This window comes from Oncorhynchus nerka, linkage group LG12, assembly GCF_034236695.1.
Source record: "Oncorhynchus nerka isolate Pitt River linkage group LG12, Oner_Uvic_2.0, whole genome shotgun sequence".
Taxonomy (NCBI): domain Eukaryota; kingdom Metazoa; phylum Chordata; class Actinopteri; order Salmoniformes; family Salmonidae; genus Oncorhynchus; species Oncorhynchus nerka.
The window spans coordinates 40,108,049-40,124,082 of record NC_088407.1 but is presented as its reverse complement, the minus strand read 5'-3'; the positions used below and the strand labels follow the sequence as shown (position 1 = coordinate 40,124,082).

The window sequence follows — 16,034 nt, the reverse complement described above, 5'->3', positions numbered from 1 at the left end:
GTGACATTGACTCCCTCTGCTGGGAGTACCCGGGCTGGCCATGCCGACGCTGATCGCACCAATTCGGGGCCAACCAGCTGTGCAGGCCACAAATGGAGGACTGTGGCACACCGCAGGAGGAAAAAGGAGAGGCAGGGAGTGAGCCTACAGATGGGAACAAAGCTCCTGGGGCACGGATGCGAAAATAAATAAAACAAAATGTTATGTTTATTTTTATATTGCCCAGTAAAGGTGAATTTTCTGACTAGAACCTCCTTGTCTTTGTGTCCTGTATTGCTACTGCTGTATCAAAGGAACTATGCAAGTGAGTCTCAGTGATGGCCGAATGTCTGATGTTAGCACGTTATTGAACAATGTTCTTTTCATGCTTTGTTTTTTTCTCTCCATAATATGTCTCTTCGATAAGCTACCCAGGAAAGGGCTAAAAATAGCCCATACTAATGCTCTTTCCTGGGTAGGTTATCAGGGATAACAACGGAAGAAAATAACATTGACTGACTCTATTAGTCAGATAATCAGGCACTTGTGAGTGTCAGTTAGTGAGTGTGTGTTAAGAGATCTGGGGCTGAAGCTATTGACCCGGAAACTAGGCTTAATCATTCCTCCCAAGCTTTTGGGGGGGAGGATGGACAATTAATGGATGTAAGCAATGTCCCCACTCTCTCTGGTAGTTTTCATGGCTGGGATAAGTTATTTTCGCCTCTGGTGCACAGCTTCCGAATAGACCTCATTGAAGAAGATGTTGGTTCCTCTAAAGTTCCTGGCTCTCTCCAGAGCAGCCATCTTGTCCTTGAACCTTAGGAACTTGCCCACTATTGGCCTTGGTCTGTCACCTGAGCTGGTTACAGGTTATCCAGTCCTGTGGTAGCCTCCAATTCAATCTTCCTATGATCCATCTGCAGCTTTTCTGTGATAGGTTTTCTCACTTTCTCCTCAGACTCAGTACAGTTCTCATGTGGAGACTCTGGTACGACATCCACAACAATGTTATTACATCTGGATTGTCCCTCAAGAAAATCTGTTTTCCCAGTTAATGATGATTCAGACAGTGCTCCTGTCATCTCTTGTTTGTTGTCATCCTGCTGCAAGTCCCTTTCAGGACATCCCAAGGAGAACTGCAAGCTTTCTTAAGGTCGTGGACCTCTCTGGTCAGATCATCCATTATTTTGTTTGTTAAATCCACCATTATTTGGACAAATCTCTTGAAACTATTTTCCTGTTGCTGTAACAACTGCTTGTAGACATATTTTTGTTGATTTAAAAGATCATGCCCAGTGTTGGAGAAACAGTGCCCTCTCCATTAGCTTTGGTAGCAGCATAGGCTAACACTGGTACTCCATACAGTTCCAGCCGGGACAGGTCGCAGGCTATATGGAAAACAGCAACAAACAGAAGAGATTTACACAGCCACAAGCCCGAGACAAGCCCGCGGTCCCAGTCTCAAAGGTTACAGAGTTGCAGACTGTGTTCAAGCTGTCAAGGAAGCTATGCTAGCAGACCAAGCAGCTTCAGACTTGTTGTCAGATAGTAGAGGTCCCAGCAACTGAGGCCAACCACGTCGCGGTGATCTTGGATGCTCCAAACAATTTAATGGAGCTCTACATTTTGGTAAATAGGTCTTCATCTGGGTTCTCTTTCATGGAGAAACCTACAGGTGATGAAGTTTTCCTTTTTTATGAATCCTGTTTGGAACCATGAGTGCATATACCTATAGTAAATAATTAAATAAGAGCTAAAAATGGTCATAACAATCAACAATGTCACCAGGGTCAGGCTGGTTGGCGGCTCTGGCAGCTTCTGGCCGACTGGTGGCTCTGGCCGACTGGCGGCTCTGGCGGATCCTGGCCGACTGGTGGCTCTGGCGGATCCTGGCCGACTGGCGGCTCCTGGCAGACTGGCGGCTCCTTGCAGACTGGCGGCTCTGGACAGGCGGGAGACTCTTGCGCCTCTGGACAGGCGGGAGACTCTAGCGCCTCTGGACAGGCGGGAGACTCTAGCGCCTCTGGACAGGCGGGAGACTCTAGCGCCTCTGGACAGGCGAGGTGCACTGTAGGCCTGGTACGTGGTGCCGGCACTGGTGGTACTGGGCCAAGGACACGCACCTCAGGGCGAGTGCGGGGAGGAGAAACTCCTTGCAGACTGGCGCCTCTGCCGGCTCCTTGCAGATTGGCGGCTCATGACAGACGGGAGACTCTAGCGGCTCTGGACAGGCGGGAGACTCTAGCGGCTCTGGACAGGCGGGAGACTCTAGCGGCTCTGGACAGGCGGGAGACTCTAGCGGCTCTGGACAGGTGGGAGACTCTAGCGGCTCTGGACAGGCGGGAGACTCCAGCGGCTCTGGACAGGCGGGAGACTCTAGCAGTTCTGGACAGGCGGGAGACTCTAGCGCCTCTGGACAGGCGGCAGACTCTAGCGCCTCTGGACAGGCGGGAGACTCTAGCGCCTCTGGACAGGCGAGGTGCACTGTAGGCCTGGTACGTGGTGCCGGCACTGGTGGTACTGGGCCGAGGACACGCACCTCAGGGCGAGTGCGGGGAGGAGAAACTCCTTGCAGACTGGCGGCTCTGGCGGCTCCTTGCAGATTGGAGGCTCTGGCGGCTCATGACAGACGGGAGACTCTAGCGGCTCTGGACAGGCGGGAGACTGTCTAGCTCTTCCCAAGTTGTATAGTCCAGATTCTGCTCCCATGTCCAGAAATCCTGACATCGCTGCCTCTCCTGCTCCTGCCCATTACCACGCTGCTTGGTCCTGTTGTGGTGGGTGGTTCTGTAACGGATTTCTTCCGTCGAAGGAGAGGGGACCAAAATGCATCATGGTTAGAGTTCATGGTTTTAAATAAGAGAAACTAAACACGTGGCAAAACACGAAACAGTCCTATCTGGTGCAGAGAACACAAAGACAGGAAACAACCACCCACAAACCCCAACACAAAACAAGCTACCTAAATATGGTTCCCAATCAGAGACAATGACTAACACCTGCCTCTGATTGAGAACCATATCGGGCCATACATAGAAACGGACAAACTAGACACACAACATAGAATGCCCACCCAGCTCACGTCCTGACCAACACTAAAACAAGGAAAACACAAAAGAACTATGGTCAGAATGTGACATCTTGTAAAGATGAGGTTAAGTCAAATTAAATCAAATCAAATATATTTATATAGCCCTTCTTATATCATCTGATACCACAAAGTGCTGTACAGAAACCCAGCCTAAAACCCCAAACAGCAAGCAATGCAGTTGTAGAAGCACAGTGGCTAGGAAAAACTCCCTATTAAGGCCAAAACCTAGGAAGAAACCTAGAGAGGTACCAGTCTATGAGGGGTGGCCAGTCCTCTTCTGGCTGTGCCGGGTGGAGATTATAACAGAACATGGCCTAGATGTTCAAATGTTCATAAATGACCAACATGGTCAAATAATAATAATCACAGGTCAGCACCTCAGGAGTAAATGTCAATTGGCTTTTCATAGCCGATCATTGAGAGTATCTCTACCGCTCCTGCTGTCTCTAGAGAGTTGAAAACACCAGGTCTGGGACAGGTAGCACGTCCGGTGAACAGGTCAGGGTTCCATATCCGCAGGCAGAACAGTTGAAACTGGAGCAGCAGCATGGCCAGGTGGACTGGGGACAGTAAGGAGTCATCATGCCAGGTAGTCCTGAGGCATGGTCCTAGGGCTCAGGTCCTCTGAGAGAGAGAAAGAAAAAGAGAATTAGAGAGAGCATACTTAAATTCACACAGGACACCGGATAAGACAAGAGAAATACTCCAGATATAACAGACTGACCCTAGCCCCCCGACACATAAACTACAGCAGCATAAATACTGGAGACTGAGACAGGAGGAGTCAGGAGACACTGTGGCCCTAGTCGATGATATCCTGCCTGTTTGGCCCTGTCCGGGGGTATAACCCCACCCACTTTGCCAAAGCACAGGCCCCACACCACTAGAGGGTTATCTTCAAACACCAACAAGTGTATTGCCTGCCTTGTGAGTGGGAGGAGACTGGGAAAGGTCAAACGAGGCAAGGAGGGAAAAGAAAGTGTTGGAAATAAATTAATCGAAGGCAGATGTCGGGAGGTTGAAGTCGCCAAGTATGAAGAGTCATCGTCAGGAAATTAGTTTATCAAGGTTAAGCTCATTGAGGAACTCTAAGGGGACCTTTTGGGTGATAGATGACAACATTCTTAAACTTGAGTGACATTATGAAATTCAAATGAGGAGATGGACAGGTGAGTGAGGGAGAAAAGAGAAAATGTCCACTTAGGAGAAATAAGTACCCCTGTGCCAGCACCTCAAGAGGGTATCTAAGGCAGAGGAGGCTGGTGGGAGGAGCTATATGAGGACAGGCTCATAGCAATGGCTGGAATGGAATTAATGGGATGGAGTCAAACATGTGGTTTGCATGTTTGTGTTTGATACAATTCCATTCCAGCCATTACAACGAGCCCGTCCTCCCACCAGCCTACTCTGATCTAAGGAGGGACCAGAATTTAACCCCAGATACGATCTGGGACTGCCTGCCATAATTTTCCTTAACTCAACATTCCCACAGCCTTTGTGTGTTTAACACCAGCTGCATTCTTTTCCAATAGGGTGAAATGGGAGAGCGAGGTGAAAAGGTAAAGACTTGATTTTAATTGTCAAACTTCATGTTCAACCCACCCCTCTATGCAAAATTATATTTAGTTTCTTGGGGATATAAAATATATTATGTAATAATGTTATATGATCTTGTGTCAACAGTTTTGTTATATTGTTCTCAAGGGTTTTTAATCGTGCATGGATGTCAATTGGAGATCTGCACCGGCCGAAACTCTTCCGTTCGTCATTCTACCTGGTAGTTCATTGCACTTCCTGGTGTCCCAGGTCTGAATTAGTCCCTGATTAGAAGGAGAGAATGAAAACCAGAAGTGAACACCTAGCATGGAAACCTGGAACCAGGATTGGCCAGCCCTGGTTTAGAGTAACAGTTAACTTAGTTTAGAGTAACAGTGAACTAAACCATCCTTTGTAGTTTAGCGTAACAGTTACCTTGATTTTCCTACTTTACACTGTAGCATTATATAAGTCATGAACAGGCGTAATAACTTGACATGGTCATGACTGCCATTAAACTTACCTACAGTAATTGACTCAAAGTAAAGATAATCAGGATTAGTTTTAAACTGCTCTGTTCAATTGGAAGGCAGGTAGCCTAGTAAACAAAAGGTTTTTGGTTTGAATAGCAGAGCAGATTAGGTTAAGAATCTGGCGATGTACCCTTGAACAAGGCACCTAACCCTAATTGCTCTTGTAAGTCACTCTGGATAAGAATGTCTACTAAATGACTAAAACATGTTTTAAAATGTGCAGTGTTGTCATTTGTAATTGACCGCCTCGATTCAGTCTTGTGTAAAAATGTATATATATATATGAAATTGTGTTTTTTACATTGGTTAAAAGTAGAGACAGAGCTAGAAAATTGTGTATCATGCACTGCAGTTGAGGAACAATGGGAAAGTCATTCTGCTTTGAAAGTTGATAAACACTTTTGAGAAAATGGCCATTGAATGTTTTGGTTCACCTACTGGAGAGCTCTTCTTTGTCTACACCCATTCATCATCATTTAGCCTTAGCCCCACCCATCTCTTTTAGGATTCACATGCGAGGCCATGTGCTAAACAGAGTGAGTAGCTAAGCAAAGATTTCAAGACTAAAAGTGGTAAAGGTAATAGACTACAATAAGGAAAAAAATGTATCTAGTCCTTGGCCTACATCGTAATCTGACTTTGGTGCAGGTTGTTATTCTTCACATTTTTTGTCTCTGGTAAACACACACTATATCAAATTAAAATCTACATTTATTTGTCACATGCACAGGATACAGGATACAGAAGATGTAAACGGTACGGTGAAATGCTTACTTGCATAGTAGCAATATCAAAAACAGAAAGTGTTCACATTTCTTTAAGTACAATTTTACAATTATTAGATGATTCTTACCTGACACACTTGTCTAAATTGATGGATCATGTGAAGGAAATGCTATAACCACCCCCAGCCACATCTATATAAGTGGATTGGTCACTGTTCTCTAGACATGTACACATGTTCATGAAATACAGGAGAGGGCCGTAATCACCACCAGACACACCTGACACACCTAACTTGATGGGTCATGTAATCATCTGGCTAAGTGGAGTCTTGTTTAAAACAAAAGCTAGCTAAACAATGTACCGGGCATAATCCCAATTTATACTACTACCAATACAAACATTGTCATAGCTGTATTAATAATCTGCAGGTAGCTAAATAGCTAACCAACTACAGTGCCTTGCGAAAGTATTCGGCCCCCTTGAACTTTGCGACCTTTTGCCACATTTCAGGCTTCAAACATAAAAATATAAAACTGTATTTTTTGTGAAGAATCAACAACAAGTGGGACACAATCATGAAGTGGAACGACATTTATTGGATATTTCAAACTTTTTTAACAAATCAAAAACTGAAAAATTGGGCGTGCAAAATTATTCTGCCCCTTTACTTTCAGTGCAGCAAACTCTCTCCAGAAGTTCAGTGAGGATCTCTGAATGATCCAATGTTGACCTAAATGACTAATGATGATAAATACAATCCACCTGTGTGTAATCAAGTCTAAATGAATGCACCTGCACTGTGATAGTCTCAGAGGTCCGTTAAAAGCGCAGAGAGCATCATGAAGAACAAGGAACACACCAGGCAGGTCCGAGATACTGTTGTGAAGAAGTTTAAAGCCGGATTTGGATACAAAAAGATTTCCCAAACTTTAAACATCCCAAGGAGCACTGTGCAAGCGATAATATTGAAATGGAAGGAGTATCAGACCACTGCAAATCTACCAAGACCTGGCCGTCCCTCTAAACTTTCAGCTCATACAAGGAGAAGACTGATCAGAGATGCAGCCAAGAGGCCCATGATCACTCTGGATGAACTGCAGAGATCTACAGCTGAGGTGGGAGACTCTGTCCATAGGACAACAATCAGCAGTATATTGCACAAATCTGGCCTTTATGGAAGAGTGGCAAGAAGAAAGCCATTTCTTAAAGATATCCATAAAAAGTGTCATTTAAAGTTTGCCACAAGTCACCTGGGAGACACACCAAACATGTGGAAGAAGGTGCTCTGGTCAGATGAAACCAAAATTGAACTTTTTGGCAACAATGCAAAACGTTATGTTTGGCGTAAAAGCAACACAGCTCATCACCCTGAACACACCATCCCCACTGTCAAACATGGTGGTGGCAGCATCATGGGTTGGGCCTGCTTTTCTTCAGCAGGGACAGGGAAGATGGTTAAAATTGATGGGAAGATGGATGGAGCCAAATACAGGACCATTCTGGAAGAAAACCTGATGGAGTCTGCAAAAGACCTGAGACTGGGACGGAGATTTGTCTTCCAACAAGACAATGATCCAAAACATAAAGCAAAATCTATAATGGAATGGTTCAAAAATAAACATATCCAGGTGTTAGAATGGCCAAGTCAAAGTCCAGACCTGAATCCAATCGAGAATCTGTGGAAAGAACTGAAAACTGCCGTTTCACAAATGCTCTCCATCCAACCTCACTGAGCTCGAGCTGTTTCGCAAGGAGGAATGGGAAAAAATTTCAGTCTCTCGATGTGCAAAACTGATAGACATACCCCAAGCGACTTACAGCTGTAATCGCAGCAAAAGGTGGCGCTACAAAGTATTAATTTAAAGGGGCTGAATAATTTTGCACGCCCAATTTTTCAGTTTTTGATTTGTTAAAAAAGTTTGAAATATCCAATAAATGTCGTTCCACTTCATGATTGTGTCCCACTTGTTGTTGATTCTTCACAAAAAATACAGTTTTATTTCTTTATGTTTGAAGCCTGAAATGTGGCAAAAGGTCGCAAAGTTCAAGGGGGCCGAATACTTTCGCAAGGCACTGTAGGTTCAATGTTAGCAAGCTAACATTAGGCTGTAACTATTAAGGCAAATTGATTTTTGATTGAAATAATATTACTACACAGATTATACATGTGATGTTAGCCAGCAAGCTAATGTTTGTTAGCTAGCTAACAGTACATTTTAACTTGCACTTTCTGACACAATAAAAAATGTATAATATCTGAAAATGTAAATAGACTTTTATCCATATATATGGATGAATGGCAGACTGGAACCATTTAACTCCATTTTGTTTGTAGCTACATCTTGTTTGCTAGTGTTATGTCTAGTCACTCCGGTAGCTTGTGCAGAAAGAAGCCCATCACTTTTTCCAACTGATCTGTTGATAGCGCCTGCTAAATTCAGGGCATCAATGTTGTTGAGAAAAGTTACAAAACTTTTGTAGTTCTCGACGGCTAACGTTTATTTTTCAAAAACGGCACATACTGAGTAGCTCACGTTATAGACAGAAGCATGCTACATGGCAGACCATTAAAAACTCATCTCATGTCCAGCCCATCCATTATCTCAGCCAATCATGGCTAGTGGGAATGTTCCTGACTTTTTCTGTGACTAGACTCGTAATTGTATTTGTAGTTACAGATGGAATACAAGTTCTCATTAAATCACATTAAATTTCACATTTTCCAAAAGGCATTTCTGCCCAAAACCCCCCCCCCAAAATTATGTTAAATGGTTCTCCTGACGTGCAACATATGTCTAGTTTCGTGAAACAAGTCACATTTTATAGAAAGGTTCCATTGAATCACTTTATATCTAAACTCAAGACAAAATTGTGATGTTAGAACCAAACCGTTTTCAGACGGCATGTCACAAATCCCTCGAAGTTTCCAAACATCAGCAGAGTCAATTATGTTGAGTCATAGGACCAAGCTTGTTGCAAGGTCTTGGTGGAACCTAATCAGCCAAGATTTGGAGGCTATGCAGTGGTGATGCTGGGCAAACAAAAGTCCCAGCTCCCTCCCAGTCTAATGATTTGATTTGCTATCATTGGCTGGGTGCGAGAAGGAGGTGAAATCTCTCAACCCGTCCCCTGGGCCAGGGTAGTAGGTGGGGATGTGGTTACTCGTCAGCTCATTGGCACCATCACCCCAATCACAGAGAAGGCCTTATTTACAGTAGCATGCCCAAAGGGACGTGGCCCCTTCTCACTACCTCTCAGCGAAGTGGTACCCTTAGGTCAGGGGCAATCTGTTCAATGCTCTTGAATTTGTCAACAGTTCTGATGTTTCTCATGCTAGTCGAAACTATGGATGAGACTACAAAAACCAAGATGTGAAATCAGCACCAAGGCTCAGTGTGTTACTGAGCCTTGCCTGGTGTCAACTGCCATTTGTTAACAGCTACTATGTACTAGAACATGTGTTCTAGTCTGAATAGCCACAATTATTCTATTTTCAATGTTCTTATCTGTTTGTAAATTATGAATAAGCCATTTCAAGATACTTGGTAAATATAATTGCTTGTCTGCTGTTTTGCACACAGGGTGACATGGGAGAAGATGGGCAAAAAGGTGAAGTCGGGGAGAAGGTATGTAAATTCAACTTCACCTTCCTTCCTTTGTGTTTACTCCTGAAACTTGATAAAGAGAGAGCCTGGCTCTAGAAAGGAGCAACAGCTTAATGTGAGCCATTTGTGAAACAGTGGAAAGGAGCTGAAGTAGCTAGTGAAAGCAGAAGCCAAGAAAATAAGGCAGGCATCGTTAACACTTAACACTCTTTCTGTGTAAGTGGTCCTTATTGTTGCACTTCGGTTATTCTACATTTCCTGGTTGGATGCTTTTTGAGTTAATATGGGACAATTTAACATTAAGACAGCTCATCTAGTTATGCTCCATTCCAACAATAAAGGGGCGGGTCTTTGTAGGACGCTTTGTGTCAAACCAGCCCACTGGTTTTCCCATGCCTTTAAAAAACAAGGCATATTTTTCACTCAAACCGTTCGATTCACACAGTAATCATGATTTTCCTAATTTTTGTATTTGTCCCAGATTAGTTTACAGGTGAACAATTCTATGGGAAACATGGTAATACTTTAGAATACTGTTCAGTAATAAACCATTGATAAGGCATTTAGAAACATTTTGCTCACTATATATTAATGTAAGTAAGTTACTTATTCACACATTTTTAAACAACTTGATGAAGGACCTTATAAACCATTTACTAATCATTAGTAAAGTATTGTTGCAGTCTCTAATTTTAGGGATATTTATACTTTATAAATGTTTTGAGGGACCAGTGTAATTCCAAATGAAAATATGGACATTCCAGCAGTACTTATAGGTCTCAAAATGACCTAGAACATATCAGTGGTTACAAAATAACTACATAATACAGAGGATGTTTAAGGAAATATATAAAAAATGGTATTCAAAAACAGTCACATTGTAGTATTGTGTGTGGAATGCAGTCACTGCTTACAAAGGTCAGAAAACAAACATCTAAATACATCATTTCGCTGAATTATTCCACTATGTTTAAAGGGTTACTACATTTAAAAGGCCCAGTAAAAGTGCAGCCAAACAAAGCAATGTGAAATTAGGCTGCTGCCAAAGACTTAAAAACTAGAAATATTGAAAGGATATACTGTTTGCGTAACATTTAGACCTGCAAATACCTTGAAATGTCAATCACATGAAGGAATATAAATCCACTTGAGAAAAACTTGCCGGTCCATACAGTTGTTGTGTGTTAAATCTCCCTATTTTATGATTAGTTTGCATTCGTGAGGTTTGCAGTTCAGCAGATACTCTTATCTAAAGCAACTTACAGTATTGAGAGTAGATATTTTTTTACTTGTCCTTCTTGGGAATCAAACCCACAACCCTGGCATTGCAAGTGCCATGCTCTACCAACTGAGCCACATGGGATCATTAGAAAAACATGACATTAGAAAAACATTCGCAATACAACACTTCCTCGCATCCTTTTTACAGTTTTTGTGATTAAAATGTTATATATACAATATTTCCTTAAAGCCTGCCTTCTTAGCACCTAATTTATCACGTGATGTACATAACAAAAAGGTACATTTATATAGGCGGTGCTCCACATTAAATGGCACACCTGAGAGGGTGGGCTTTGTCTTCTCTTTTGTATTTGTTTTTATTATGGATACCCATTCGCTGCTGCCAAGGCAACAGCTACTCTTCCTGGGGTCCAGCAAAATTAAGGCAGTTATACATTTTTTTTTAAATACAATACATTCACAGCAGATTTCACAACACATTAAGAACGTGTGTGTATAGTGTGTATGTAATCGTGTGTTTGTATGCATAAGTTTGTGTTGCTTCACAGTCCCCGCTGTTCCATAAGGTGTATTTTTATCTCTTTTTGAAATCTAATTTTACTGCTTGCATGAGTTACTTGATGTGGAATAGAGTTATATGCCAGTAGTTCAAACAGCTCGGTGCATTCAACATATAAATACCTGGGCTCCCGAGTGGCACAACAGTCTAAGGCACTGTCTCTTGGGCTGTATCACAACCGGCCGTGATTGAGAGTCCCATAGGGCTGCGCACAATTGTCCCAGAGCCATCTGGGTTAGGGTTTGGCCAGGGTTAGGCCGTCTTTGTAAATAAGAATTTGTTCTTAGCTGGTTTGCCTAGTTAAATGAAGGTTAAATAAGCTAAAATATCAGAAAAAAATCATAAATAGTAGAGGCCAGTATGAACTTCTTTTCATAAATAAAGGGAATAAATAATCTCAAATGACAGTGGTCAAATGACTTGCGTACAGAAGCAAACACCAACAAGCTTCAAATTTGCATTGAGCATAGGAATTGCACTCTACAAATTAAATATCATCATTGTTACTATTATTTTTTATAATAAAGAGATACAAATACACGTGTAAAAGCTTAATTACATGAAGGAAAATCAGTGGGAATATAGCCAGAATTTAAACAAAAGAAAGGAGAATTTAATATATTTTAAATAAAAATAAAATACATTGCGATGAAGTGTGTGGATGCTATTTATTAAACATGTTGACATTTCTTACAGTGTCTATTTGGAAATATTCATTTTTTTGATGATTGGAGAAAGAAAACAAGTAGGCAGCCAGTATGGTGTAATTGTCACGATCTGACCTTTATTCCTTTGTTTTGTCTTTATTTAGTATGGTCAGGGCGTGAGTTGGGGTGGGCAGTCTGTTAGTTTTTCTATATTTTCTATTTCTGTGTTTGGCCTGATATGGTTCTCAATCAGAGACTATCGTCTATCGTTGTCCCTGATTGAGAACCATATTTAGGTAGCCTGTTTTCCTTTGTGTTTTGCGGGTGGTTATTTTCAGTCTTTGTGTGTCTGCACCAGGTAGAACTGTTTCGGTTGTCACTTTGTTGTTTTGTATAAGTGTTCAGTTTCTTATTAAAAAGATGAACACTAACCTCGCTGCGCTTTGGTCCTCTCCTTCTTCCACCGACGACAACCCTTACAGTAATATACTTGTGGGAACTATTTACAGAAAATATATTCAAAATAATACATATAGGAGCAAATCAGCCTGAATATCAGGACGCACAACTGCAATGCGTTTCGACTAGTAATTCATACTCACATTGCATCTAAAACTGTTCTTTAAAAATTGCAACCCTCCCTCCACACAAAAAGTGTGTTTAGGGCTCCATCTATTTTCATCCCAACTGGGCCTATTGACCCAGCTGTGGATACGTACTACAGACTGGTGCGTAAAGACATATCCAAGCTAGAGGCCTATGTCAGAAATAACTTGACCTGCACTGAGAAACAAGCCCTTAAATCTCCAGAATTGCACCTCTATAGTAATCCGCTGTTATTGTACAAGACTACACTTTCTATAAAACGGAAAACTCATGAAACTGAATGATCAGATGTTTTTTAAAAGACTCACTACAAACCACACAAACAGATTTTGGCTGTAATGAACAGACCGTCACCGAGGGCATGCACAATGGTGATATCATCAAAAGCAAAGACAGATTATTGGTGCGTAAAAACAGCTCCACGCCAGTGGAATATGCTCTTATTATATGCTCTTATGTACTGACACTTTTCTTTACCACAATTAGACATTAATTAAACTTCTTCCCGCTAATAAAAACAGCTCCACACAACATTATTGTTGAAATAATCCATGCACTCCTCAGACATTTTTTTGCCCAGTAGGTGGCTTTTGACTCCTGGTCGTGTGAAGTTTCTGAAATAGCCTAATCAGCCTGCGACAGCCTGTGCAGAATATTAGTGTAGTAATCGTTTCTTATTATTATTATTACTGCTACTAATGTATGAGGCTGTAAAACAGCCAAAGCAAGTTGTTCCCTGCAATGCCAGGATTTGTTTTGCAACCCATCTGTCAAATCCATCCATTACACACAGGTCTCCATCTCAAGCGCTCCTTCTCGAGGATGCTTTAAAATAAAGTTTTTTTGCTTTGCCTTATCAAGTTAATAGGTTGTTGTCTTCGGGGTATTAAAAATCTGATTGCTTCTTTATGTTTCCCTCTGGCTGGTACTTCAGAATGTCCATGGCCAAGAAGAACGTGTTCAAACATTCATTCGTTGCTTGTGCTGTTGGACTACTAAATAGTATCGGTATATGCACTTATCTATATTACCAGTGCAGTTGGGGCAGCGGTCAAATGTGAGTGAATGCAAAATCAAATCAAATTAAATTGCATTAGACACATTTCATAAATAACAGGTCTAGACTCACAGTGAAATGCTTACTTACGGGCCCTTCCCAACAATACAGAGAGAAATAAAATAGAGAAATAGTAGAGAAAAAGTCAAACATGTAATAATAAATACACAAGGAGTCACAATAACTTGGCGATGCCATTACCAAGTTGATGTGCAGGAGTACGGGGTAATTGAGGTAGATATGTACATACAGTGCATTTGGAAAGTATTGAGACCCCTTGATTTTTTTCCACATTTTGTTACGTTACAGCCTTATTCTAAAAATGGTTTAAATGTTTTTTCCCTCTTCAATCTACACACAATATCCCACAATGACAAAGTAAAAACAGCTTTTTTAGAAATGTTGGCAAATTTATTTAAAAACTAAAAAATGAATATCACATTTACATAAGTATTCAGATCCTTTACTCAGTACTTTGTTGAATCACCATTGGCAGAGATCACAGCCTTAAGTTTTCTTGGGTAAGACGCTACAAGCATGGCACACCTGTATTTGGGGAGTTTCTCCCATTATTTTTGCAGATCCTCTCAAGCTCTGTCATTTTAGATGGGGAGCGTTGCTGCACAGCTATTTTCAGGTCTCTCCAGAGATGTTAGATCGGGTTCAAGTCCGGGCTCTGGCTGGGCCACTGAAAGACATTCAGTGGATTGTCCCAAAGCCACTACTGCGTTGTCTTGGCTGTGTGCTTTTATTTTTTATCTAACCTTTATTTATACGGGTTTTTCTCAGAGACCTGGTCCAACAGCAGCAGGGGTAACAAAGTTTCAGACAAAACAACTTACATACACTAACACAACACTGAACAAAACTAAAGACACACATAGAAAACAACAATTGCATATTACGTAAGAAACACTAATGTCATAACTAAAAAACAGCTGTCCTGAAGACAATTACACTCTTCTATGATATTTGCATCAATCGTATGTTTGCTTCTTTATGTTTCTCTCTGGCTGGCAATTCAGAATGCCCATGGCCAAGAAGAACGTGTTCAAACATTAATTCGTTGCTTGTGCTGTTGGACTACTAAATTGTATTGGTATATGCACTTATCTATATTAACAGTGCAGTTGGGGCAGCGGTCAATTGTGAGTGAATGCAAAATCAAATCAAATTAAATTGCATTAGACACATTTCATAAATAACAGGTCTAGACTCACAGTGAAATGCTTACTTACGGGCCCTTCCCAACAATACAGAGAGAAATAAAATAGAGAAATTGTAGAGAAAAAGTCAAACACGTAATAATAAATACACAAGGAGTCACAATAACTTGGCGATGCCATTACCAAGTTGATGTGCAGGAGTACGGGGTAATTGAGGTAGATATGTACATACAGTGCATTTGGAAAGTATTGAGACCCCTTGATTTTTTTCCACATTTTGTTACGTTACAGCCTTATTCTAAAAATGGTTTAAGTGGATATCGCTTAGGAATCTCCCACACAGTGATGATCACTAATGTAATTTGCAAAAATACCAGAAGCATTAAAACGATGAGGAGTATTGGTTAAGATCAAATCAAAGAGTATTTCAGAGGATACTTTACATTCAACCTAGTTACACAGTTGACAATCGGAGTGAGATTACCCCACAATGACAAAGTTTTTAGAAATGTTTGCACATTTTTTTAAATGTGCATAGTTCTCGCGTGCATTTACAGAGAAAGCTTGTGGTTTCTCCCAAAATACGAGGGAGAAACAGTCATATATTTCCTCATTCACAGAGCAACGGGCTCCAAAAGTATCTCCAACACTGTAAAAGCCAGTTAGATAACAGCAAAATTAGCAACATCAGCATGTTTGTTTATTGCCCTATCAATTAACACAGCACTAAGCACATAGAAAGTGAAAAGATATGTAGCCCTCATATTAAATGAGCTACGACTTCAAATAAAAAAGTTCCTAAATAATAATAAACATAGCACCAATCACTAATCAAATAGTCCAACAGCAGATCAGTAAAAAAGTAAGCGATGTATGCGTGTGATGTAGACGAGCAAAGCTTGAGGGAGGGAGGAAGGGAGAGAGGGAGAGAGAGACACGGGGGCACCTGTACCAGACTGGGAGAGACAGACCAGGGCAGGCTGGGAGCAGTGCAGCAGGTAACAGGAGGAGGCCGAAGAGAGGCCCTCAACTAGGCAGACATCCAGGGCAACAATAGATTATAAAATAACCGTTGGGCGAAAACAAAACCATGAAAGTGATATCGCTAACCAGAACGGTAAAATGAAATGTCAAAAATCCAAACCAGAATGAATGGTCATGTAAAAGCAGGTAGCGAAATCTTTGTTGATCAGATCCAGTGTGCATGTATTAGACAGCCGTTATAGATCGTTGTCCTGTTGGAAGATGAACCTTCTGTACTTTGCTCTGTTTCACTCAATCCTGACT

At 41.5% G+C, this 16,034-nt stretch overlaps 1 protein-coding gene across 20 annotated transcripts in view; it reads left to right on the top strand.

Annotated features, from left to right (window-relative positions):
* Nucleotides 1-16,034, top strand: part of LOC115138227 (collagen alpha-1(XXV) chain) — a 176,684-nt gene that overhangs the window by 101,200 nt on the left and 59,450 nt on the right. For 17 of the 20 annotated variants that reach the window (XM_065025573.1, XM_065025585.1, XM_065025586.1 and 14 more), the window contains 2 exons: nucleotides 4,603-4,629; nucleotides 9,447-9,491. In XM_065025573.1, coding sequence (XP_064881645.1) covers nucleotides 4,603-4,629; nucleotides 9,447-9,491 — 72 coding nt within the window. Of the gene's footprint in view, nucleotides 1-4,602; nucleotides 4,630-5,869; nucleotides 5,896-9,446; nucleotides 9,492-16,034 lie in introns of those variants that run through there. The other 3 variants (XM_065025582.1, XM_065025575.1, XM_065025589.1) reach the window with 2 other exon arrangements.